Source organism: Acinonyx jubatus, chromosome D3, assembly GCF_027475565.1.
Source record: "Acinonyx jubatus isolate Ajub_Pintada_27869175 chromosome D3, VMU_Ajub_asm_v1.0, whole genome shotgun sequence".
Taxonomy (NCBI): Eukaryota; Metazoa; Chordata; class Mammalia; order Carnivora; family Felidae; genus Acinonyx; species Acinonyx jubatus.
This window is the reverse complement of record NC_069392.1, coordinates 20,737,870-20,764,868: the sequence shown is the minus strand read 5'-3', so window position 1 is coordinate 20,764,868 and position 26,999 is coordinate 20,737,870. Positions and strand designations below refer to the sequence as shown.

The following is a 26,999-nucleotide window of genomic DNA, read 5'->3' as shown; positions in this document are numbered from 1 at the left end:
GCTCCTCAAGTTCAACAAAGTGGCCATTGAACCAAGAGCCAAAGGGTGAGTAGGAGTAACTAGAAGAATTGGGTGTGTGGTGGCGGTCAGAATGTTCCAGACAGAGCAGAACACACGGAAGGGCAAGATGAAGTTGGGGGTGTCAGCCTGATGATGCAGGCCTCTGGGGCTTATTAGGATGTTGATTATTATACTTAAGGCTCTGAGAAAGCCTCAGGTAACATGATCAGATTTGTATTTTTAAAATATTATCTGGCTGTGGCTAAAGAAAATGGAAGCAGGGGATGGGATGAGCAAGTGCAAAAGCAGGAAGCCTGTGAGAAGCCAATAGTCATCCAGGAAATTCATGATGGAACCTCGGATGGAGAAAGCAGTGGAGGGAGGAGGAGAGGAAGGGTGTAGTGGACGATTCAAAGGCCATTTTGGAGATAAAATGATTATACAGTGGGTTTAGTGGGAACGGATGAGGGTGATAGAGGAGTCTAGGATGACACCTAAGTTTCTAGATATAACTGTTGCTAGGCAACAGAGTGACAGACCGGAGAGAGGGGGAAAGGGTTGGACACACTTTTCCTTGAAGTTGTTATGCCTGTGTTTGCCAAATAAGGGGTATGGGAGCATGGGCATACAGAGCTCCCTGGTTGCTCGCACAGGGGTGAAAATGCTGGTTTAAGAAGGTCACACGTTGCAAGCTGAAGAGCTGGGCCTGTGAGTTAGGGCTTCTAGCTTTGGCTCTGCATCCAGCTAGCTGTGTGACCTTGAGGGGGCAGCTTCACCCCTCTGGGCCTCAGCCCTAAAACCGATGGCCTTGCTGGTCTGGCATTTTAAGGGCACAAAGCAGCTTGAATCTTATTTGTGTCCACTGGCACTATTTACAGGGCTCCCCCTTGGAAAGTTATTCCTTGTAGATACACTTTTCCAGAGCCTGAAGATTGAAATAGAATAAAGTCTTGAATGTGAGATCTGAAAGGAATCATAGAGCCCATTTGCCCAATCTTCAAAGTTCACAGAGACAGGCAGCACCTGTGCTTGACCTTTATCTCTATCCTCCTCCACACCCTGTACCTGGGGGAAGAAGAGGGGCAGTTTGTGCAAAGCCACAAAGCTACAGGGCAGAATAGCATCCTTTGTAGGTCATCCCCATGTTCCTTTTCTCTACCTTGGGTGTGGGTTTTTTGTTTTTTTTTTCTGCAGCCTACAGCCATTTCTTAGGACAGATGGGGCTAGGTAGATCCGTGGGGATGGGCTAAGATCAAAGACAAGTGATGCTGAGCATCTGGGGAAAGCATAACGAAGGGAACAGCTGAAGCCATGATGTGCTAAGCTGGGGTCCTTTCTGACTCTTTGAAGATGCCTCTTGTCGTGAACCCCTATTATGACTCCTGAATGTCCTCCTGGGGCTGCAAGACGCTCTTTGCCAAAAAGGAATGCAGAAAACCCAGCCTACCCCCTGCAAACAAGGCATGGAGACAAAACGCAGTTGGAACCTCGGGGCTGAGGTTTCCATGGTGGCCCCACTCTGCTGCTCTTCCCATTGGCCAGGCGTCCTGCTCCAGCTTTAGCAACAGAGGCTCAGATACCCATCTTCTTCCTGATTGGCCAGGTTGTGCTGCAGCGCCATGGCAACAGGGGCAGAGGGACCAGTTTCTGCAGAACGACTTGAGTCACCATCTACTTGGGGTGGAGCTGAGATCCAGAGGGGCGCTTGCAGGGGATGCAAAGGGAACAGGTAGCCCCCACCTCAGCTCACAGTCAGGTGGGGAACCCTTCTCCATGGGTTGTCCAGGGGTTTGGGAGGCTGGTGGGCTTCATCTCTTTATCACATCTATCTTACATCTTACAGCATCTTCCCAACCCTTCTCTTGCCCCAGTGCCCCTGTCACCTGCAGGAAAAAACAACAACAACAACAACAACAAACAAGCCCCTAGCAGTGCCAGAAGTTAACTTGTTTGCCCTGAATCATGCAAATTGCAAGCTAGAGTTTGAACCCATATTATATTATTTAATTTAAAAGCTTTAGAGGGTTTTTGCTAGAGAATCCAGTTTTTTTTTAAAGACTTTATATTTTAGAGCAGTTTTAGGTTCACAGCAAAATTGAACAGAAGGTACAGACATTTCCCATATTCCTTCCAGTTTTAATAGTTTTATTCATCAAACAGCTAATGTTTTCCAAAGCACTCTTGCCTCTGAATCATTATCTGATCCTCCCAACCACCCTATGAGTTGGTACTTCAGGGATGAATGACCCATTTCGTAGATGAGGACACTAGAGCCCAGAGAAGTCAAGTGATTTATTCCATGTCACACAGCTTATTAGTGCCAGAGCTGGGCCTCCAACCCAGACCTCCTGAATCCTTATCAGGGCTCCAAACCATTGCCTAATCTATACCAGAAGACCTCCAGGAGGAGTGGAGGGCTGCTCTGAGGGGTCCTCTCCTAAGGCTAGATAATGATGCTGAGTAGAACCAGGCATTCTAATGTTTCCAACCTGGACCAAGGGTTTCACACTGTATCCCCTACTCCCTGCCAGGCAACCCCCAAATGTGGCTCCAGTCCCCAGGAAGGGTCTGTGTTTCACTCAAACCTTGCTCTGCACACCATGGTCTCTCCAACCCTACCCCTGCCAGCACACAGACAGGTAAAAAAAACACTCTGAATAAGCTGAACTATAATCCATTTAACATTTCTGTGTGCTTGAAGCTGTGTTGAGTGTGACTCATCATCACAACCTTAGACGTTAGGTCTTCATTGCCCACCATTTATAGATGCAGAAGCTTGTGCCCAGTAAGGTTAGGGAGCATGCCAAAGTCACACGGCTACTCGGCAGAGCAGCCAGAATTTCAACCCAAGACCACCTGGCTTGAAAGCAGCCTGGTTTGGACAGTGGTGATGCAGAATGGTAGCTTGAAGAGGCATCTGAGAGCAGATTCCTTAGCTGTTGGGTGTGCATTTTTTCCTCAGTTGAGTCTGTGGCTTTCCCTAATTCTTGGCACTGGAGAAAGCAGGCTCAGAGGATCTGCTTTGTGTTAGGGACTCGGAAATGCTTGGCCCCTGAGGAATGACTTGGTGTCCTCAACACTGGGTCCCATTGCCTGGATTCTCACTTTGTGATCTTTCAGGAGAACATGGCTGGGCTGCTGGGAATCGGCAAAGGAGGAGAAAACGGTGATCTCCTTGGTCTGAATCTCATCCCCTGCTGGAAATGAATGTTTTGGCAGTTTCCTCTCCTTTCTGCTCAACTCGGGCTCCCTGAAGCTCTTGCCCCTGAGACACAGTCCAGCCACCTGGCCAGCCTTCCTGCCCTCCCAAGAGCATGGGTTTTGGAGGATACGGCAAGGTGGGAGCTCATGCCTGTCATTCTGCCCCACTAAATGCCATACCAGCAAGGGGCAAGCACACGATTTCACCACCACCAACAACGTGTGGCATCTTCCCTGTGCCAGACCTCACGCGGGTGCAAGGGAGATGGCAGGGAACAGACCATTATGGCCCCTGGCCTCATGGGACCTGCTGCCTAGTGGAGGAGATGGACAATAAACCCATGGATAAGTACATCAGGATTTCAGTTAGTAATACATGCCTAGGACAGGATGAAACAGGATAATGAGATAGAGAGCGATTGGTGGGGAGTATGCTGTTTTAGCCGGAATGGCCAGGAAAGGACTCTCTGAGGAGGTGACATCTGAGCAGATAACTGAAGAGGGAGCAGCTATATCAGTTATTGATGTCCATGTAATAAACCCAAACTGGATAACAAACCCCAAAACTTTGTGATTTACAACAGCCATTTATTATTTCTCATGAGTCTGTGGTTGGCCTGGGTGGTTCCTCTGCCCATTTCTCTAGCATGTAGCTGGAGACACAAGTGGGCTGGAAGGTCCAAGAAGGCTTCTCAGTCATCTAGTAGTTGGTGCTGGCTATTGGTTGGGGAACTCAGCTACCCATCACCCAGCCTCTCATCCTGCAGTTCGCAAGATCAGCTGCCTTACATGGTGATCTAGGGGCAGCATTCTAAGAGGGTGGCGACAAAAGCTGCATGGCCTATTTAGGTCTAGGCTCCGAACTCCTAAAGGGTCACTTCTGCCACATTCTGTTGTCCAAGCAAGTCACAAGGCCAGCCTAGATTCAAGGGGTGGGGAGAGACTTGCCACCTCTTGAAGGGGCAAGACACAAAGGATTTGTGGCCATCTTTAATTTGCTACATCATCCAAGTGAAGATCTTTGGGAAGAGTGCTTTGGACAGAGGGAAGAGCAGGTACAAAGGCCCTGAGGTAGAATGGAATCAAGACAACTGAACCAGAAACAATTGGGTTCCTCCATTCCCTCTGTTTGCTGTTCTGTCAGGTGGGAACTAAAGATGCCCTGAAAGATATTTCACGGCAAGGTTAGGATTTTGGTTAATCTCTGACTTGTAGTAGAATTAAACACAGGAGCTTGGTTTAGCATCCTCCAAATTCACTGGCATTTTTTGATCACTATCTGGCAGGAAGGCACAGTGCTGGGCACTGCAGGTCATAGGAGAGCCTGAGGGGTGCTGATCTTGCTGAGCTTATGGGTTGAAAAGATTGCTTGTTGCGATGGATGATGACTGAACTGGCAGGATTGGGCCCTGGGGAAGGCCCAGAGGAGGTAGGATTCCAGCAGGGCCTTGGAAGGCATGTCGGATTCGGCTGAAGGAGGGAAACTATTGATAGTGGAGATGCAAGGGGCTGTAGAATTTAGCAATTCAATGCAATAAATGTTTGCTGAACTTCCGTTCTGTACCAAGTGAACAAGACAGGCAGAGGACCTCCCCAAGGTCCAGTGAGAACCTAGAGGAGGCATCATCCAAGCTTGGAGAGCCAGGGAGCCTTCCAGGAGAAAAGCAATGCTTCAGAAGCTTTAGGATGGGTCAGGCCAAGCACAAGTGGGGCAGTACAGGAGGAAGAGGTACCTTACCAAGAAGTTCCCAGTGGAACTATAGCATCTGCAAAGGCCAGCGGGAGGGAGAGCTTGGGATTCTCCAGAAAAGGCAACAAGTTGTGTCTGAAGCAGAGAGTTCTGTGGAAGAGAGGCAAAGGAGGAGGTCTGGGCTAAAATGGACCTCTGACCTTTTTCCTAAAGGCTGTTTGTGTAGGATTGCCAGATTTAGCAAATAAAAATACAGGTTGAATGGTTAACTTGGAATTTCAGATAAACAATGAATAACTTTTTAGTGTAATAATGCATGCATTATTTGGAACATTCTTTTAAAAAATTTTTTTAATGTTTATTTATTTTTGAGAGAGAGGGAGAGCACGAGCTGGGGAGGGACAGAGAGAGAGGGAGACACAAAACTTAAAACAGGCTCCAGGCTCTGAGCTCTCAGCACAGAGTCCAACATGGGACTTGAACTCACAAACCGTGAGATAATGATCTGAGCTGAAGTCAGACGCTCAACTGACGGAGCTACCCAGGCGTCCCTGGAACATTCTTATACTGAAGAATCATTTGTTCTTTATATGAAATTCAGTTTTAACTGGGCCTCCTGTATTTTCTCTGGCCAGTGCTAAATGTGAGACCACAGAAGGGGTTTAAGCAGGGGCTGCCTTGGTTCGGATTTACATTTTGGGAAGCTGCCAGGATTTGTGGGGAAACATACCAGAGGGAGACAAGGAAGGGGTGGAGGATGAGGGTCCTGCTTTGTCCAGGTCAGAGAGGCAGAGGCATCCATCATCAATGGGGGCATCTCATCATCATCACTGGTGGGGAAGGCTGGCAGGCAACTGCAGATCAGGTCAGACCTCAGCTCTGCTGTGTGAGCCTCTGTCCCCTCCTGGGCCCTCAGCATCCTTGTCTGTCTAATGAAGGGGTCAGATGATCAGAAGAGATGGTCCACAAGGGCCCCTCTCTTCCTGTTCCTGGCCAGTGAATGCATGAAGCACTTTTCACATCTCCTGTCTCTAACCTCAGGCTCCTGAGGTTTGGCGAAGCATTTACCAAGGTCCTAGTAAGTACTGAGCTGGGTCCTCTCCATCACTTGTTTTATTTAATCCTCACAACAGCCCCTCAAGGAAGGTATTATGCCCATCTCACAGATCAGAGAACTGAGGCTCAGTGGTACAGTTGCTACCCTGTCGCACAGCTGCACTGTGCAAACCTGGAGTAGAGTCCAGGTCTGGCTGGCGCCAGTGCTCACCCTCCCACAGTCTCCAGGAAATCTCCCTCGGAGCCCCTAATCCCACATATATTTATCACTTGGGCTCAGTCAGCAGTCTCCTTGTCCTACTGCAGGCACATGCTGTTCTGGCTCTTTCTGAGTTAAGCCAGGGACTAAAACAGGCCAGTGTAATGCTCATCTGCTGGGGGCTTTCCGGTTTATGAAGCCGTTTTCCATCTGTGCCCTCCTCACGACCCCATGGAGACGGTGCACAGCCCCCTCCAGCTCTTCTAGCCTGCAGCTCTGCCGCAGTGGAGTCTACATTAAATATTAACAGGGCAGCTCCTGGCACTGCTGTGACGTCAGTTACTGGGCTGCTTGGTGAGGGCTGCGGTTGCCTTTCCAAGGTGAAACAGTGACCGGAATTCAGCTGGCTCAAATGGCGTCCCAGGGGGCTGGCTGTCAGGGCTCAGAGAAGATGCTGCTAATGTAAGGCATGGCAGGAGTCCAAACGTTTTCCTCCCATGCCCTGGCTCCCTCAGGGCCTGGGTGGCATCCTGATACTGACAGGATGCATTCAGTCATTTGGCAAGTATTGATTGAGCACCTGTTGTATGCCAAGCACAGCGCTAGGCTCCGGGGATACAGCTGTAATCCTGACAAGGTCCTTGCATCATGAGACTTCCCAGCTGGAGGAGGAGAGGGAGAAATAGTCTCAATGCAGGGGCCCTCCCCAGTCTGAGGCTGAGGGATCCTTCCAGAGAAGGTTATACTGAAACCTGAGGAAGGATCCCCAGTTAGGTATGGAAAGAGGGGGTAAGTGTCTCAGGCAGAGGGATCAGGATCAGAGCTCAGACCCTGGTTCCAATCCTCTCCAGCCATTTATCTGCAAATGGAGTTCCCACCTCACAGGGTCACTGTGAAGACTAAGTGAAATCATGGCTGATCATAGCACAGGGCTCGAGGCATCGTGTGAGCTCAGGGGTAGCCGTTAGGAAAAGAGCCCGTGCCTTTATGTAATCCCTTTGCTCTGCCAGGAATCCTTACCTCCATTTGGTGAATATGGAAACTGAGGCTCAGAGGGGCAACCTGACATCCTCAGGGTTATATTGTGGATTAGACCCCAGGTGAGACACATGACCCCAGGCTTTTTGCCATTTGCCAGCCATTGGCAATGCAAGCAGTTGTCTCAGCTCAGTGAGACATAGAATCTCACTAGTGATCCCAGTAAGATCCTCAGCTGCATTTCCAAAGCCCAGTTTGGCCTTTTGAGGTAAGGCTGCAGCTGTCCAAGGATAAGCTCAGGTCTTGGCTTTGGGAGGTCTGGGCATAGACCTGATTCTGCTGCTAACTTGCTGTGTGACCATGAGTGAATTACTTTCCCTCTCTGAGTCTCAGTGTCCCACAGTTAATACTGGCTGTCATTGCCTGGATCTTTGATCCTCTCAGCAGAGCTATGGCAAAGGCATTATGTTTAATTCCATATTAAAGATGAGGAACCAGTCTGGGAGGGGCAAAGTGACACATTTGAGGCTACACAGCAAGTGGGGGCTGAATTTGGAGTCAGGCCCAACTGCTGGCAGAGCTGGCTACCATTCCACTACCCTGTGCTGCCTCTCAGAGTGAGAGAGCCAACCTGAGTTGTCTCGAAGACTTTTATTGTGGGTCTCTGATCCTGTGAGTTCCCTGCTGCCCCCAGGCCTTCAGGGCCCAGTCATTTCATGGGGAGGGCATTTTAGGCTGGCTGATCCTCCAACTGTCACAGTAGGCAGCACCTACTCTCTCCCTCAGCACAACCTTATTCACCAGGAGGTCTAGCTGTTGCAAGAGGCCCATCTTATGAACAAGGAAACTGAAGCTCAGAGAGGTGCAGCCAACTTTCCCAGGCTTCTCCAGCTACTGTGGAAGAGCCAGGATTTGAGGAGAGTCTGAGTGACTCTCAAATTCAACCCAGGAGCCCTCCCTTGCCTTTCAGCCTCCTCTGGCCTCCTTGCAAACTCCCCCTTGCTCCCTCCCTTATCTTATCTTCCACTTAGCTGTCAATTAGTCAGTTAGCTGTCAGCCAATTAAAAGTGTTCCACCTCCTGAATGACCTTGCCACTCACAAAGAGGGCTCTAGCAACAGAATTTCTGCAGTATGCACAAGGTGTGATAAGATTCAATTCAGCACTCCAGGAGAGGCATGCCTGGCGGTGGGGGCTCAGATGAGGAATGATTCCCCACTGTTTACATTCTGAAAAGGAAATGGCAACTTCCTAAGAAAGTGGGAAGCAGGTGATATAAGTGACAAAGAGTGTGAACTGGATAGAAAGACCTACGTTCACATCCCGACTCTGCCCCTACTAGCTACATACTCTTGTGTACGTGAGCTTTAGTTCCCCCATCCATTTATTGATTTTTATTTCAAGTTTATTTATTTATTTATTTGGAGAGAGAGAGAGAACTAGAGGGGAAGGGGGAGAGAGGATCCGACGTGGGCTCCAAGCTGACAGCAGCAAGCCTGATGCAGGGCTCAAACTCATGAACTGTAAGATCATCACATGAGCTGAAGTCAGACGCTCAACCTACTGAGCCACCCAGGTGCCCCAGGAAAAGATGTTTTTTAATACAATTGACTGGCAGGAAACCTGGATAGAAACTCAGCTACCCTCTCCCTTACTTCCCAGGGTATGGCTTCAGCCACAACTGAGAACAGTTATGCTCAGAGCCTAACAACCAAAAGACTCTCAGAAGGTTAGGGACAGCAGTGAAAAGAATGGTGAAGGTGGAATAGGTCTTGATCCTGGCTCCCACCCCCTGTTGTCTGTGCTGCAGTTGAGTAAGACACTTAATCTCTCTGGGCCTCAGTTTCCTCATCTGTAAAATTGGAACAATACTGACCTTACCTTAACCACGTGGAAGTGTGCTGGCAAACACTGCCCTGTGCCCTGCTATGGAGTAGCTCCTTGTTACCCTCTTCCACTCCACGTTTTGACATGGGATCCAAACACTGATCCTCTGAAGCATCCCTGTTTTATCCTCTTGAGTTGCCATGCCGTTGTTTGCCGAACCTCCCATGGTGAAATATCCTGGACCTTCAGAGCTAAAAGAAAGAAGGAATGCTGCCAGCCATTAATGCAGCCTCTTGTTTCACAGATAAGAAATCCAGGGCTCAGAGAGGGGAAGTCACAGCACTCTAATGCTTTGCCCTCCAGCTTTCCCAGGCCACACAGCCCAACCCACCTAGTTCCACCTAAGTGGGAATCACACAGAAGCTTGAAGCGATTACCTAGATGGTTCCAGCAAAAGGATCTAGAAAATTCTGGCTAAGAAACACAAGCTCCTTGACCATCTGCATGACTGAAGCCTTTTTGCCCTTATTCTAACTGCGGTTCCATGGGTGACAGCTTTGCCTTCTTCCTTCAGAGCTGAGCTCCTCTGCACAAGCTTGAGGGGGACGGGTGCTAAGAATGGGCTCTGAGCTCCACCGGCTCACAGACTGCAGCTACCAAGACACTTTCATCCTTTGTAATGCCAAAAGCTGCCTTTGGGAGCTGATGTGCTCCCAAAGTGGGCTTTGACAAAGTGATGGAGGACTCTGGATGATCCTGAAACCTGTGGGCTCAGGCTGATCTTGTAACAGGGTGGGGTGGGGGGGAAGGGTTGGGGTGGAATTTGGTATCAGCAAAAGGACACTGGGGCCACAGCAAGTGGCAGAATGTAGGCATGAGTGATGTGGGTGACCTTTCTAAGTCTCATTTTCTTCATCCATATAATGGGGATAACAACCTCTTTCCAAGAGTTGTAAGGATTTGGTGAGATAACATATGGGGGTAAAGTGTTGACCTTTGGCCAAGAGCAGCAGCTGCTGCTGCTGCTGCTGCTGGTGTTATCATTGGCTCAGAATCAGCAAGGTTACCTGGGCAGCAGGAGGCCTGAATTTGGAGAAAAAAAACCTAAAATTCTATCTGGCTGACACTAATCTGTAGGCAGGCAGCCCCTCCTGCTCAAGATGGTAACCATGCCGACAGTGTGAAAGCCATCTCTCCAGAACAATACCCAGGTCTCCTTTGTAGTATGTCCCTTGGTGTCCAGACTTCTCAAGGAGCTCAGAGTGTCCCAGAGTACCCAAGGAAAAAAAAACCAGGACGTGCCTTTTCTGGGTCACCTATTCACTGGGCTCTGGAGGAGGGTTCTGGCATTGCTTTGGAAATCCAGTCCTTTAAGGAGGAGCAGTCCTTACCCCTGGCTCAGGCTGGGATGCAGGAAGGAATTATTTATTGTATGGTTGTGATGGCTGGTGCCTCCCGTGTGTTGGCCTTGTGAAGGTGAGAAACATACGAACTCTTGCTGATCCGCAACCCTAAGAAATAGGTGTGATTAGTCCTGGGCCCAATGATTAGCCATTGCCCAGTGGTACTCAGCTAGTAACTGATAGAGTAGAATTTGAAACTAAGTCCAGATCCTTCTTCTTCATCACAGCACTCACATGTCCTCAGGTAGCCAGGGACAGTCTGGTCTGAGTGAGACCCTGTACCAGATGTGGATGCAGCAGACCTGGCCCTTGCACTGAGGATTTGCTCTGATCTCTGGGCAACCAGTGTGTTTGGCCTTAATCATTAGTCCCCTTTACCTGGTTCAGGGACTCTCTTTGGAGTTGTTCAAAGGTGACATTTATTGATGGGACTTAGAGCTCTGGGAGTAGATGTCCTGTCCAAGGCGGTTGCCCTGGGCTTTATTTATGAGGCTATGGGAGTTGGCAGCCCTTTCCAAAGGGTGAAGATGGGTGCTGGTCAGAGTGTAGCCTACAGGTAGCAAGGTTTATGTGTACTTTTTACAAGCAGAATGACCCTGAAAGGGAGTCACACCTTGAGCCCTTTTCAGCTGACACCCACAGGGAAGTGTTGGGCCATCAGGTTTGGGAGTCTGACAGACCTGAGTTCAAATCCTGACTCCACTGATTACCAGCTGTGGACTATTCAAATCCTGGAACTTTTTTTTTTTTTTTTTTTTAATCCTGGGACATTTTTGAGCCAGTTTCCTCATCTGTAAGATGGGGATGGAAATTGTACCTACTTTACAGGGGAATCTTGAGGAGAAAAAAATATACCCATTCCTGCAAAGCTCCTTAGCCAGAGCTGGGAATGTGGCATATGTTCCCTCAAGAGCTGGCATGGATGAGGTTGCCCAGGATAGGACAGAGTAAGAAGAACAGAGGGCCTGGGGCAGAGTCCTGTAGTACCCCAATATTTCAGGGTAGGCCAAGAAGACAAGCTCATACAGCAGACCAGAGAAGAGGAGCAGCAGAGCAGCAGAGCAGCAGAGCGAAGCCAGGAGGATGCAGGGTCATGGAACCTTAGAAGAGAGCCTGTCTAGGAGGGATGAGCAGTTGTGCGCAGAGCAGTCACATGGGCCAGGAAGGTGAGGACTATAAAATGACCTTGAATTTGACAACAGTGGGCCACTAGTGGCCACAATGAGAGCTGCCTAGGTGAAGGAATAGGGGCAGAGCCAGAGTGCACTGGGCTCAGAGGTGGGTGGGAGGTGAGGAAGTGGAGACACTGAACTTTTTGGTGAGAAGGAGAGAAAAGCTTCATGGGAGAACCAAAGTGTCTCCCATTTGACATTTATAAATTAGAAGTAGAATGCTCTAGTCTACCTAATTTTCACTGTTTTGAAATCAGTCTGAGTCCAACATGATCAGAAAAGCTAGAAAGGCTCTAATTTCTCTAAGAGCTGGAAGGAATCATAGAAATCCCCCCAGCGCTGGCCCTCCTCCCACCTCTCACTGGAACCCCATTTTCATGGAGAGCGGGGTGGACAATTAATTATTATCTACCATGCTCTGTAAAGATATCCACCAGGGGAAAGATCAGCCTGGTTTGTTAACCTCAATTCCATTTGTAGTCAGCAAAGGTGACTCTTCAAAGCATGGTGGAACCTGGGGTGGGAGGCCTTCTTCCAAATTCACATTCAAATCCTGTTTCATGGATACCAAGGTCCTCATTTTAGAATCACAGCAGGGAGAAAAAGGCCCAGAGGCAGGAGAACTGGTATGGAGGACCCATCTCTGCTCATTCACTGTGCAAACTGGGGCTAGCCTCTCCTCCTCAGAGCTCTGTTTCTCCTTATGTGGGATAAAGGGTTGGATAACAGTGACTCTAAGTGTCCTGCCATCTCGAGCATTTCAGGATTTCTATTCTACAATGCATTTGACAGTCCTTCGAGTCCAATTTCCAGATGGTAAAACTAAGGTCCAATCCGTCCCTCCCTTCTCCTTTCAAATGCATCTTACTCCCCAGAGTAAGATTCTTGGCTTGAAATATGGCTTCCACATCTCTCCTGGTTCCCAGTTACCTAAGGATAATGACTCAAATAATCAGGCTGGCATTTAAAACACTCCATGATCTTATTTTGCCCAGCCTCATTGCCCACTGCCAGGCCTGTCTTCTCACCATCTTTGATTTTGTTTCTATCCTTGCTGCCAAGCCTTTGTCTGCTGGACCCCACTCCTAATACCTTTTCCCTGACTCTCATCTTCCTCAGGGTCCAGCTAAACTGTACTTACACGTATTTAGATCTACCTTATGAGACAAGAGAATGTATCTTACTTATTCTATAGTTACTCCTTCCCCCTATGCTGAGCATGCAATAAAATTCTCAGAGAACCTAAGGTCCTCTCTACCGTGCTGCCCTTGGCATTTGTACTTAAGTGGGGCTGTGTTTTAGCCATTGGAATTTTCCTAGTTTGTCCAACGCCCAGCCACAGGCCTGGTATGAGGGACCCTCGGCACGGAATGCCACAACTGGGATGAACTTAGTGAGCAGCCAGCCCATCCACCCCACCCCACCCCCCTTTGCCACAGAAGGATGTTCAGTCTGGGTTTGAACTCAGATCTGCCCCACCGCTTACAGGATGTGTAACCTTGAGTCACTAATCTGACTCTGAAAAATGGGGAGACCAACTGTGCCCACCTGTGAGGTGGGTTGTGAGGATTAAATGTTTATGTCCATACAGGCCTAGCAGTGGGCTGGCTCCTAGTAGGTATGTGCTGAATGTTACTAATCACAGCCAGACTACTCTGTCCCTCCTCTCATGGAAGGCACGGTATACCCAAAGTCACTTCTCAAGGTAGGAGCGCAGCTCTGAAGCCCGCTGTATGTGAATGTGTATTTGGGGGTGGCGGGAGGGGTGCTGTCCCCAAAGTACGGATCTGATCCGGCCCTGGCCAGGGCAGACCCAAGCGCAAGGTGTGTCCCAAGGCCCGGTCCACCAGCCTGGGGGCTCGAGGAGGGCGGTCTCGGCCCGCCCCTCGGGGCACACGGCCTCCTGGCTTTTCCGGACAGTAGGGTTATTTGCTTTTTGGGAACTTCTCAAGCCAGATCTCCAACCTGGTCTCAGAGGCGCGCTTCAAGGAGGAGCTGTGACACTGAGCTACCTACGCAACCGCATCACCGCGCCCTCTCCTAGGGCTCCGCAGTCCCCACCCCATTCTCCCTTCTCCCACCTCCACCTATGCGGCGGTAAAATGCAGCACTCACAGGGCGCCTGCGCAGCTCTTGGGCGGGGCCGTGGCGGCGGCAGCTATTTATAGTAGGTGACGTCACCTTGAAATAGACCGTTAGGGCCGGCCCGCCCTTCCCCCCCTCCCACTCCCGCCGCTCTCCGCCGCCAGGCCCGGTTGCTCCCACTGCGCAGGCGTCCTCCGTCCTCCCATCCCCCCCCGCCCCGCGCGGCCGCCTCTCCTCCCTTGGCGGCGTCGGTGGCGCGAGCCACAGCGTGCGGGGCGAGCCAGCGAGAGGGCGCGAGCGGCTGCGCTGCCTGCAGCCTGCAGCCTCCGGCCGGCCGGCGAGCCAGTGCGCGTGCGCGGCGGCGGCCTCCGCGGCGACCAGGGAGCGGACGCACGGGCGGGCGAGCGGGCGAGTGGTGCGGGAGTGAGGCAAGGCCAAGCCACGAGCGACATGGGGGACCGAGAGCAGCTGCTGCAGCGGGCGCGGCTGGCCGAGCAGGCGGAGCGCTACGACGACATGGCCTCCGCCATGAAGGCGGTGAGCTCACCGGGAGGCCGGGCGGCCGGCTGGGGGGCCCGGCGTAGGGGAGGGATGGGTGGCCGGGCGGCGTCTCCCTCCGGGCCCGGGACGACCCCTCGACCTCGCTGGGCGCGGCCGCCCGCCGGCAGCCCGCGCTTCCCGCGCCCGCCCCGCCATTTCCTGCAGCCGGGCCCGGGTGGGGTCTCCGGGGAGGAATGGAGCCCCACGGGGACGGGTGGGTGACAATACCCTCCTGCGGGCGGGGGATAGTGCCCCCTTTCGGGCGGGCAGGGGTCGCGGCATCCCAGCTTGGAGCCTTGGGTTGGGGGAGGGGGTGCCCGAGGAAACGTGAGAGCCGCATTCCTCGTTCTAGACTGTTCTGCTCAACTTAGGGGCACACCTTCCTCTCGCCTTCCTCCATACCCCAACTTGTAATAAAGAATCACCTAGTGAGTGGCGCTCTGTCTCTCCTGGTTTTCTCTGCCACTACCTGAAGTGTGTCTGATTCCGATCTGTTTTGCTCTGCTCGCCGGAATCGTTCTCGTTCCATCTTCCCATACCCGGGGTCTGGCTTTGTGTGCGAAGACCCCCCCCCCACCCTGCAGTCTAGACGTGGACGAGGGCGGGGGGGAGGGCGGGGTGTGTGGGGCCCGATTACCAGGTTTGACGTGGGGAGCATCTGCCTGGAGATTAAAATGAGACTTGTTGGCGAGACAGAACTGTATGCCTTTGCCTTCCCGAGATCCTTATAGATTGATTCTGCAGCTTGATTTCCGGTGAAAGAGTCGTGCCCAGCCACACCCTAGCAAATACCGTGGATTAGACACCACCTGCATTTCTGAGACTAAGAGTTCCGGTTATCCTCGCACTGTCCCTGCCTCTTAACATTATTTTATGTTTTTTTCTAAATGAACAATACTTCTCTGCGTCAAGGTCACATAGTGGTACAGCTACAGCTGGCGGCCCCCAGCCTGCTATGTTCATCCAGAGTACATCCTCCGGAGACCTGGGAGGATCCGCCTTAGACATAAAGATTCTGCAACTCTAGGATTGGGACTCAGAAATGCACCTTAACCAGTGCTCATGGCAATTTTTAGCGGGCTGAAGCTTGACAATTACTGGCCTGAATTATGGCTCCTTTGTCCTTTTGCTGGACTTGTGAGATTTCTTAGAAATCTACAAATGGAGAGACTCCCTAAAATTTCAGAATCATTTGAAAACCTTTTCAGGCTTTTGATATTAATATCATATGAAATGCATTGTTGAGGTCAATATTTAGAAGTATCCAGCTAAGAAAGACAGTTGAAGAGGTATCTTTCCTGTACTATTCTTGTTACACCTTGCCCTAAGTGTGTTTGAAAAACACCACTACCACTCATTTGTTGATTCGTTGGTGATCCCGATTTGAGCACTGGCATGCTGTCACAGGCTAGATAGTCTTAAACCAGGGACAATCTAGGTCTGGGATCTGAAGTCTTTGTAATTTAGGGGGACCTCTTTAAGGACACAAATGTAAAATCTATTAATTTTGCAGATTTTACAGAAACAACGGAATCCATTTCCTCTGAAGGAGTTCTGAGCTTAATTTTCTTTGGGATAAGAGGGTCACTTCTGTCCACACAAGTCACACTTGAGTGAGCCTCTTCTCCCCAGTAACAGAGTAGTACTGGGATTGTTCAGGCTGAGGCCTCTCTGGACATTTTAGTGAGGTCCTCGTTCACCTTGTGAGTGGGGCTTGAAGACCTCAGTGTTAGGAGCCCTTTGGGAATAAAGGAGTTGGTCTTGAATAAAGGTGAATTGAGGTTAAGGAAAAATGACTACAAAGGACATTCTGGAGCTCTGGGAAATCTGAGGCAACGTGAAATGGAAAGTAAGGAAAGGATTGAGAGATGTAACCAGAATGAAATAAACCGGGGAGAGAAAAAGATTGGTTTTCTGCTTTTCGTAAGCAGTCTCGAATAAAGCTTTCCTGCAGCTAGCTAGAAACTTGTGTTCACAGCTTTTCTCTGAGACTTTTAAGGTAGCATTTTGCAAACTCATGGACCCTTCCATGTGTTGGGAATCTGTAATAGCTGTATCTTAAATGATTGATGGGTTGGATAAGCCATCCAGCATTTAAAAATCAATCCCAGCTCTCATTATGTCATCTGAGAATTGTGATAAACCATTCCCTCAAGGTAACTCCTTTTAAAAAATCCAAGTTTTTTTTTGTCATCTAAATTAATGGAATATATTCTTTGGAAAGGACTTGGCAGGGGTCAGTGGAAGACCATTTCTTATGTTTTATCTTTTGATATTTGTGCGTTAAATACTTAATGTTATTGGGAAAAGACTCGGTCCCATTTTATTAATATTGTAGACCTAAAGTAGAGCTTCTGGAAAAAGAGAATTCTAGTAACCCTCTGGATTTATGTGGGATTTCTTCGGGTGGTGGAAGGGCAGGTAAGTAGACTGCTCGCGGGTAGACCCTGAGTGAGGAGATGTTCTGATGCCACCACTCTTGTAATTTTGAAACCTAACATCACTTTGCTTCAAGTCCTTTGAAATGTAAAACTAGTAATGTTGGTATTAATATCAAGCCAATTTTCAGTCTTCATTCTAACTTGTTTTCTGTTTTCTTTATAATTTAAATGGTCACCTAATAATGCCTGTCTGTAATCATTGATGTTCCTTGTGCTACCAGCGTCACCTGGAGGATGGTGTCGGTAAGCTTTAAGAAAAATCATGCTTTAAGAAAAGCTTTAAGAAAAATATTGGAAACAGTGGTGTTGCCTCAAATCAAGGCAGTTCCCTGCCTCACCCCAATATGTGAAGAGGCAAGAAATGCTTCTGAAGTAAAGGAGCATCTTCAAGATCTCCTCATCTCATACATACCTAGCAGCTCGCAAAGAATGCAACAGTGGGAAGAAGCATTGTGAAACATTGTAGAACCCAGGTCCTTTCCAGGCGGGGGTTGGAATGACCTTACAGAAATCGTAACCTCTGAAAAATAGGTATTATAAAATCTTAAGAGAAAGTAAAATAAACCTATAAAGGAGGATAAAAAATGTCAGTGCATTAGACTGAATGATTTAAGGAAAGAGGGTAAATAACCAGATTTCTGGTGAGTACTCATGGATAGACGTGATTCATTCATGTCTCTTATTGCTGTAAGTCATCTATTTTATATTAAAACATAGAAGTAGTAATTGTGAATTTAAAAAACATCAAAATATTTGGGATAGCATGGTGTGTTTTAACATTTTTACATAGTTGGTTACAAGGTTGACAAAGGACAGAGAAAGTCTGAAGGACTTGAAGAATATCTATAAAAATCTTAAGTGTAGGAAACAAAGCTGCAGCTTAAAGAAACAGTCTGAGAGGAAGAGGCACTTGGCCCAACCAGGGGCAAAAGGCTCTTATTCCAACAGCTGTGAGATTATGGGAAGTGGAGGAATGAGCAGGTGGTATATAAAAGGAGAGCTCGGCTGAGTGGCTCAGGGTGAGACATAATGCTGTGTTGCATGTATTAAAACTAAAGATGATTTTGAGGTATACCAAAATTGTGGTTAGTGTGAAATCTTAAAGCCACATCAGTGCTGTAGTTTGAAATATGAAATAAACTAGAGAGTCCTCTTTCCCACTAAGTGCTCATTTGTAATGTAATTATTGCTTTGCCATATTTTGGTTGAGGAAGAAGAGAAGGTTCTGGATTCTTGCAGTAGCCTGAATTAAAAGGATTTCAGATGGTGAACAGTTCACAGAGCTTTGTCTGGCATTTCATATTAGTATTAGAATGCAGTGTCACGCTTCCAGAAATATGGTTTAGGAGGAGGTACCCCAAATGTGTTTTCTGTGTTGCAATTCACCAAGTTTATGGAACTTAACCATTTTACTAATTAGGCATTCAGTAAATGGTTAGCTGTTACTCCCATGTGTACATTTTCATTTCATTTTCATAACAACTCCAGATGGATTAACTCTGGATAGTTGTTAACTCCATTTTACAAAGGGATTTAAAGAGGTTAATTTTTTCGAGGTCAAGTTGTAAAGCCAAGAATTGAACTCTGGAAAGTAAAACTGTAACTTTAACCACTGTATAATAATGGCCCAGAGATAATATTTCTAGTATACATTCTGGTATACTAGTCATCATTGGTGACTGACTTCTAGGCCCTTTACACAAGTGGGTTTAGTGAACAAATAATTTCACCTATCAGATGTAAGCCATTTTTGCCAAGTTTGATTAAAAACAATCTACTGCCTATGGGTCTTAGCTATAGCAGGGGAACGTAAAAGGCAAACTCACACATCTGGATTTTGCTTGTTCTGAAGACCAGGAGGGGTTTTTAGTGTAAGAAACAAAGTTTTAATTGAATTTGAATTCCTGCTATGACTCTATGTTAAATTATACTTGTGGTATTTTAAGAAATTGTTTCATATCCTTGGTACCAGTTATTTCTCCACATGGCTTTTAGTATATTTTATAAGCCTATAGGCCCTAAAATTTCATTGTCTAGGTTATTGGTAAAATTCCTCTTAGTGTCCTGGTTGAGGCCACCCATCTTCTGCCCCATGGTTTGGGTGCTCTTCCCACTCCTGGCTGCAGCGGCTTTCCCCTGTGGTGGTGGGTGTTGGCATTTCCCTGCGATCGGAACTTGGCACAGCTTCTGAAGCTTTCAGCACTGTGCCTCCAGGGATAGTAGCATGCAGTAACCATTCAGATGGGTTGTATTTAATCCTTGCCAATCCCTACAAAAATGTTCAGTTATGTCAAGAGCAAGAAAAAGGCAGTCTCTCCATGATACAAAGGTAGCTATTTTGACTAATTTAAGCTTCAAGTGGATATTAACTACCTGAACTCATCTGCTCTGAGCTTGAAGTTTAGCTTCTCTTTGGCTTTCTAGGACTGCAGCCTTGCCCTGGTGAGGACAGGGAGTGGTCTTTCCAGGCCTGGGCAAGTGGTGGCAGGTGGGTGCTTTATCAGCTTGGGACCAGCCAGATCCTCACTTTGAGAACAGTAACTTGGGGAAGAGTCAGCCAAAAAAACTTTCATTCCTCTGGCTCATCTTTTTTTTCTTTTTCTTTTCTTTTTTTAAAATACATACAAGGTTCTGCCACAGAAGCTTAAAGATTTTATGATGTGGTTATTTTTTTTTCTTTATTTTTTATTTTTTTTTAACGTTTATTTTTGAGACAGAGAGAGACAGAGCATGAACGGAGGAGGGGCAGAGAGAGAGGGAGACACAGAATCAGGAGCAGGCTCCAGGCTCTGAGCCATCAGCCCAGAGCCTGACGCAGGGCTCGAACTCACGGACCGCGAGATCGTGACCCGAGCTGAAGTCGGACGCTTAACCGACTGAGCCACCCAGGCGCCCCAAGATGATGTGGTTATTTTTACTTAATTATACATGAGAGTCGTTTTTTCCTGTTGTAAACTCTTATATCAAAAGCAAGCTTGTTGGTAGCAAGTGGGTGTGGGTAACTATAAAAGATGGGATAGTAGTGTGTGCATGTAGCTCTGAAGGATGGGAGTGCCCTTCAGGAGAAATAACGTTTACCCTGACTTCGGCAATGTGGCCTGGCAGTCCATGGGGTGGCATTTTTTGTTTGCTCAGTATTACTTTTGAGGTTGGATGTTTCCCAGATTAAGAACTTTAAGTTTTCCCAAATAGTCCCTGTGCTATTTTTGGCAGTGGATCTATTTTTACTCACAAACACATAGTTTATTGCCTGGTGAGTTAGTGGGAGGAGGCCCTTAGGAATTTTTGAGTAAGCGAATGGTGTCATAGGAAGATAAATGAGTTAGTAGCCTGCCGGCTTATTTGTAACTTCTAGTACTGCTGTGTAGTCCCAGAGCGGAGAAAATGGGGTGGAAGTGAGTGCCCTGGGCTGGGGTTGGCACAGCCATGGCAGTATGGTAAGGCCATCAGTCAAATGGCTGGCCTGGAGTCCAATCCTTAAGGGAGATGGAGACATGGGCCTTTATAATAAATGGGAATGGTCCACCAATTTAAGGTTTTCAGAAAGAGTGTAAGTAGGATTAAGTGGAGTGGGAGGTAGACAGAACAGGAAGGCAGAGAGGCTGTGTGCAGAGTTGAGGAGCCCCTTAGATGTGGTGCAGCCACATGAAGACTTAGTGTCTGGAATGGCTACCCTGAAGGCAGCTGATGTGTGGCAGAAATGAGGGTGTGTTGAAACTGGCTGGAGTAGAAAGCAGGTTGAGAACCATTGTGCAGGTCTCTCTATCTTGAAAATTCTGTGTCTTTGCTTCATGTTCCCAGTTAGAAGCCATTTGGAAACTTATAATTGTAGAGCTGCACTAAATCATCTGCATAGAATATGCATGCAGATGACCATCTGGCTGTGGTTGGGACTAGTAGCTGTTTCCCTTTCCATTATACTACATTGCCTCCCAGTGTCTGCTTCTCTTAGCATATCACCAGACTTGCCTTAGCTCTCCTGCCTCCAGTAGTCTAGAATTTAAAATTTTGGGAACTGGTGCTAACATTTACGAAGGTTATTTGCAGTGTGTGTCACCAAACAAGACTGGCTGTAAATCCTGTGTATTTTAATAGGCCATTTGATTGCATTTTGCTCTATCATTTTCCAATGTGGGGAAAGCTCAGTTTCCTTTAGTTATCCAATCAAGTAATAAAATGATCTTCCTTCCATAAGTTTCCCTTTCGTAACTGAGTTGTAACCCAGGAGCATAAAAAAATACTATATTTAAACATATCCAGTTATTTCCTAGTTAGGCCCTGGCTGGGGTTCTAAGAACAATGCTTGCTTAGCTGTTAGTCACACTCAGCTGATGCTGATAGTGATTCATTCAGACTGGCAGGAAACCAGATGATTGTTATATAAACACTAATAATCCTAGTAAATGATTTTGCTTGTGAAGGTGTGATAAATATTGCCCAGTAGCCTTTTTGGGCAGTTTATTCCTGACGGAGAAGAGCTGCATGCATTCCAGAAACCTGTGGATACACCCAAATTTCTTTTAAACTAATATTATCAACCTTGTGCCTTTCCACACCTCTTATAGTTGAACTAATGTATGTGTTTAAAGAAACTCACTGGAGGAGAAAACTGGTGGGGTTACAGGTCTTCAAATGGATTCGAAGGGAGTATGGATTTTGGATTAGTAGAGAGAAGATTGCCCTGGACTGAGGCGGATCATTGAGAAAAGTGTGGAGACCACTCATGTCTGTGAGGAGGAATGAGGAGCCTGGTTTGCAGGCAGCCATCCTACTGAAGGGCAGAGGCAGCCTGTAACCAAAGACCACAGTGAAGAAAAAAGTGGAGTTGGGTTGATTAAGTAGTCAGAGGAGGAGAGACAATCTCTGGCTGGGGGTCTGTAGCAAAAGAGTATGGGTAATGGGGACGGGAATGGGGAAATTAGAAGACAGAGTTGGTATTTTTATCTTGTCCAGGGTATGTTGGTGGGGAGGAGTTGCTGGTAGACAATGAAGAACTTGGCACAAGTTTTCTAATTTTACACATAATGATTATATTTGTGCTTACGTTCTTGAGTTAATGTTTTGGTTCTTTTTTAGAATTTCTGGTTCTCCACTGCTGAGTCTGTTCAATCTGTGTTAAAGCCTGTCTGTTTTAATATGCTGTTAATAACTTTCTCCTTTGCACCTGGCCTTTCCCCCTTTCCTCTCACTTACAGGAGTTCTCTCCTTATGGTTTAAGTAATATTTTTCTTTGCTTAGTGTTTTATGGTTTCCTAAATGTTTTTCCTTTTTTCTGAAAATTAAAGACTTTTACCAGTAAGTCATATAATTAAGGAATCCCCCTACTTTTTAAAAGAGGCTGATTTAGCAAATTAGCAGCTTTGGGGGACCCAGACCAAAGTTTTCTGATTCCACATCTGTATTAGTTTCCTTGGGCTGCCAAACAAAGTACCACAAACTGGGTAGCTTAAAACAAATTATTTTGTTGCAGTTGGGAAGGTTAGAAGTCCAAGATTAAGGTGTCAGCAGGGCTGTGCTCCTGAAGGCTCTGGGGAAAAATCCTTCCTAGCCTCTTTTTTAACTTTTGGTGTGTCTTGGCAATCCTTGGCCTTCCTTGGCTTGTAGACACATTACTCCAGTCTCTGCCTCCATCATCACATGGTGTTCTCCATAGGTCTCTCCAAATCTCCCACTCCTTTTAAGGGCACCAGTCGTTGGATTTGGGATCCACCCTAATACAGTATGATCTCATCTTGACTTGATTATATCTGTAGAGGTTCTGTTTCCCAATAAGGTCACATTCATAGGTACCAGAGTTTAGGACTTCAACATAACTTAAGGGGACACAATTCAACAACACAAAAGTCTGGTGCTCTTTCTACTAACTACATAAGCTGGCTTGCTTAGAGTTGGCATCATGGAGAACTACCTAAAGAAAGCTACAGCTTGTGAAGTTTAATATTTCCACTTAAAATAATTGGTGCTTCCATCCTCGATGGCCAGTCAGGGTTTCCTGTCAGGTAAGTCAAAGTAGAGCTTACTGCTGAGTAACTGTGTTTCCTTTTAGCAGAGGCTGGGGCACATTACTGTCACTCATGCATCCATTTGGATTGGGGGAGATCTGGGTGTACCAGTGGGATTCTCTGTGTAACCACTCAGGGCAAAACTCTGGCCACTTGATCTGTGTTTGATCTCATAGGTGAAGCTCTTACCTATTAATATGTGTTTGAGGGAGGTATGATTGGTTCTTTTTAGAATATACAATTGGAAGCAGAATCTGGAATGTACTTCCAGTCTATAATCCTTGAACATTTGGCAAAGGAGTTGTTTGATCTCATTGTTGACAATCCTTTTTGCAGAATAGCTGAACCTCAGGACTTTTTCATCCACCACTGTGTACCACCACAGTCTTTCCATGATTACCTTTATCCCTATATCTCTACCAAGACTAAGGCAACATCTTAAATATGAATTTCTCATATCCCTTATCACTGAATATTTTATTTCAAGTATTCTGTTTATACTAGTGTGGCTTGTCCATGATCCTGTTTTTGAGCAAGTGTTGATTAGATTCAAAGGAAGATTTCAACTATTTTTGGGTTCAGATCTCAGTGTTTATCTTTTTGGGATTTTTTTGCAGGTGACAGAGCTCAATGAACCTCTCTCCAATGAAGATCGAAACCTCCTCTCTGTGGCCTACAAGAATGTGGTTGGTGCCAGGCGATCTTCCTGGAGGGTCATCAGTAGCATTGAGCAGAAAACCATGGCTGATGGAAATGAAAAGAAATTGGAGAAGGTTAAAGCTTACCGGGAGAAGATTGAGAAGGAGCTGGAAACAGTGTGCAATGATGTCCTGGCTCTGCTTGACAAGTTTCTCATCAAGAACTGCAATGATTTCCAGTATGAAAGCAAGGTATTTTACCTGAAAATGAAAGGTGATTACTACCGCTACTTGGCAGAGGTAGCTTCTGGAGAGAAGAAAAACAGTGTGGTCGAAGCTTCTGAGGCTGCCTACAAGGAAGCCTTTGAAATCAGCAAAGAGCACATGCAGCCAACGCACCCCATCCGGCTGGGTCTGGCCCTCAACTTCTCTGTGTTCTACTATGAGATCCAGAATGCACCTGAGCAGGCCTGCCTCTTAGCCAAACAAGCCTTTGATGATGCCATAGCTGAGCTGGACACACTAAACGAGGATTCCTATAAGGACTCCACGCTCATCATGCAGTTGCTGCGAGACAACCTCACCCTCTGGACGAGCGACCAGCAGGATGAAGAAGCAGGAGAAGGCAACTGAAGAGCCTTTGGGTCCCTGGCCCTTCCTTCACCCACCACCCCCATCATCACTGATTCTTCCTTGCCACAATCACTAAATATCTAGTGCTAAACCTATCTGTATTGGCAGCACAGCTACTAAGATCTGCTCTCCTGCCCCTTGGGAAGCAGTTTCAGATAAATCTTCATGGGCATTGCTGGATTGATGGTTGCTTTAAGCCCATAGGGGCTCCCTTTCCGAATTGTGCAGACAAGTGGGTTCTGAATGAGGCATTCTGTGCCTATTAATGTATGTGAAATCCAAGCAAAAGTATTGGGGAAGTTTAGAAAGGAGAATTAGCCAACACAGGCTACAGTTGATATTTAAATGATCCATTTAAAACAAGCTGATAGTGTTTTGTTAAGCAGTACATCTTGTGCATGCAAAAAATGAATTCACCCCTCCCACCTCTTTCTTCAGCTAATGGAAAACTGTTAAGGGAAGCTGATTACAGAGACCTCTCCTTTCCATCAGCTTCTTAATGAACTGTTTAACGTGAGGTTTCAGTAGCGCCTTGTTTTGCCTCTTTAAATTATGATGTGCACAAACCTTCTTTTTCAATGCAATGCATCTAAAGTTTTGATACCTGTAACTTTTTTTTTTTTTTTTTTTTTTTGGTTGCGATTGTTTTAAGAATCATGGGTTTATTTTTTGTAACTCTTTGGCTATTGTCCTGTGTATCCTGACAGCGCCATGTGTCAGCCCATGTCAATCAAGATGGGTGATTATGAAATGCCAGACTTCTAAATTAAATGTTTTGGAATTCAATGGGTAAATAAATGCTGCTTTGGGGATATTCTTGTCTACATATGTGTTTTTCATTTTTCCCCTTCTGAAGGAGCTATTTAATAGGTTACCATTTTGAATTCTGGTTTTAGTCTCTCAACCACTGAAGCATTTTTAAAAACAGGGTTTTTTTTGTTTGTTTTTTTAAGTTTATTTATTTTGAGAGAGGGAGAGACAGAATCCAAAGCAGGCTCTGTGCTATCAGTTCAGGGCTGGAATTCAGATGAAGAGTTGGACCCCACCCAGGTGCCCCTAACACAGTAAGTTTCTCGCTCTCTGATTCCATTATAACATTTTGCAGTATACACATAAGACTCATGAATTTTAAATTGTTTTCTGTGAACCTAGTCAGCATAGTCTCTCTGACCCACTCTTCCTGACACCGAGTGGTTGTATGGGAGTTGAGCAGACCAAAATGCTGTCTTCCTCAGTGTAGCACCTGACCACTGAAAGGTCAAGCCTGTGTTTAACCTGGGAGGGTGTAGCTTGACCTACCCGACTGGAGTGTTGGTTGATATTTAACCAAAGTAGATAATGAGCTTATACCTGTCCTCAAATTTTCTGAATACCCTTACTGTATTAGATATAATAAAATGTTAATTCAGGGCACAACCTGGATCCCTGAAATAATCTAGTGATTGTTACTAAGAAAGCTTTGAGTATTCTTTAAAATAGAAAAACAAAACAAAAACCCTCTGAGTTTAAAGAAGGAAAAGGCCAGACCCCTTAAGCTATTTCATCTGCCTTCACCCCAAGGCTTCTCTTGAGGCTTAGCATCCCCAGCTACACTCATTCTCTGGTGATGTGGACTTGAGCCCCTCACAGGCTTTACCACCTTCAGCTTGGTGTCCAGGACTCAAAGTGCTTGTTAAGTGGATTGGTTCAGTAACACATAGGTCTTAGGATACCTTAATCCTGACTAAGCTTGACACTAGACTGGTGAGAAATGCCATCACCCAGTCTCTGTCCTTGAACTTCCGTTTTGGTGGAGGCACAGACCTTTTTAGCTTGGAAGTTTAACCTGTTTTCTCATTCTGAAGTAGAGGTATGACCCTTGTGCTCCTAAAATACTGTTGCAGGTTGACCTAATTGCTAGCTAAAGTGGTTATTGACTTTCACTTCAGTTAGTAAGTCAGGTATCTTAAAGTAACCAGCTTTATGTGGCCAAGACACTTGGCTTGGTAAACATGTAGACATTAGAACTTTATACATTTGAAATGCCCTTTACAGGAAGAGCTTTAGGAAAAGTCATTTTCATTGCATAGCTGGCTTATGAAGGGTTTTGTCCCCACCTTGCAAATGAGGAAACCAATGAGGTTGTGGACCTCTGGGGTTCACACAGCTGTTAAGTCCCAGAGGACAGCCTGTCTACAGCTTCTAATCCATGCAGAGTTCTAACTGCCCTCTCTTGGGGTCTGGCAGTGCCATGCTCCAGGCAGCCTTGCCAAGCCACGTAACTTTTTGAGACTTAGCGTCTCTCAGTTTTTATTAAGTGTAGGATTTGTATTGTTTTCATTCAACTCAAAGTACTCTGTAAGGCATCTTTGGTCTGGGAATGGAGAATGGGGATGCAAAGACACACATAATTAAGTTTTAGCCCCATAAGTGGTTAGTGGGATTCTTTGAGAGCACCTCAGGGAGCTACAAATTACATGTGCCATAGACCTGGAAGGCTTCTCTACTGCATAATCTTAAAGCTTACTTTCCAGTTTTGTACACTCATGTTTTAAAATTTGTCAAGATAAGCTTATGAAATGACAGGGTCATCTCAATGTTACAGCAGGGGAAACTAAACTTCAGGGAAATGAGATGGCTTTTCCAGAGTTACTGGAAAATTGGTAACAGAACCTAGACTAGCATTCAGATTCTTTAAATTTTTGTTCATGGTTCTTTACACTACTATGCTCTTGGGATTGAGAAGAAAAAAATGGATATGGCACACATCCCATTCTGGGGACACCTTCAGTGCTTTTAATATTTTCACTTAGAGTTGAAGGGATTATACTTGGATGTTTAAATTTATTGGTGCTTGCTGCAGATTTTCAGTAACTCCTCAAACTGCTCAAAAATCATTTGTTTCAGTTGGTGGAAAGGGTATAGGATTCTTTTTTTCAAGTTTTTATTTTAATCATCTAGTGCTTATTGTGACAAGTGCCCTCCTTAATCCCCATCATTGATTTCACCCATCCCCACCACCCACCTCCCCAACTGGTAATCATCAGTTTGTTCTCTGTAGTTAACAGTCTGTTTCTTGGTTTGTCTTTCTCCCTTTGCTTGTTTGTTTTGTTTCTTAGATGTCACATATGAGTGAAATCATACAGTATTGGTCTT

General features: G+C 46.5%; 1 protein-coding gene and 1 long non-coding RNA gene across 2 annotated transcripts; one reads left to right on the top strand and one right to left on the bottom strand.

Moving 5' to 3' along the window:
- Positions 1 to 3,296: 3,296 nt before the first annotated feature.
- On the bottom strand, positions 3,297 to 13,613 carry LOC128312526 (uncharacterized). Its single transcript, XR_008291929.1, has 3 exons — positions 10,342 to 13,613; positions 9,005 to 9,201; positions 3,297 to 6,808 (listed from the first exon to the last, which is right to left on the bottom strand). It is a non-coding gene; the product is annotated as an uncharacterized LOC128312526 (long non-coding RNA).
- Positions 13,614 to 13,825: 212 nt separating this feature from the next.
- On the top strand, positions 13,826 to 24,676 carry YWHAH (tyrosine 3-monooxygenase/tryptophan 5-monooxygenase activation protein eta). The gene is made up of 2 exons (XM_027050678.2): positions 13,826 to 14,147; positions 23,211 to 24,676. The coding sequence occupies exons 1-2, from the start codon at positions 14,061 to 14,063 to the stop codon at positions 23,862 to 23,864; spliced, it is 741 nt and encodes a 246-aa protein (XP_026906479.1). The 5' UTR covers positions 13,826 to 14,060; the 3' UTR covers positions 23,865 to 24,676.
- The last annotated feature ends 2,323 nt before the right edge of the window (positions 24,677 to 26,999 follow it).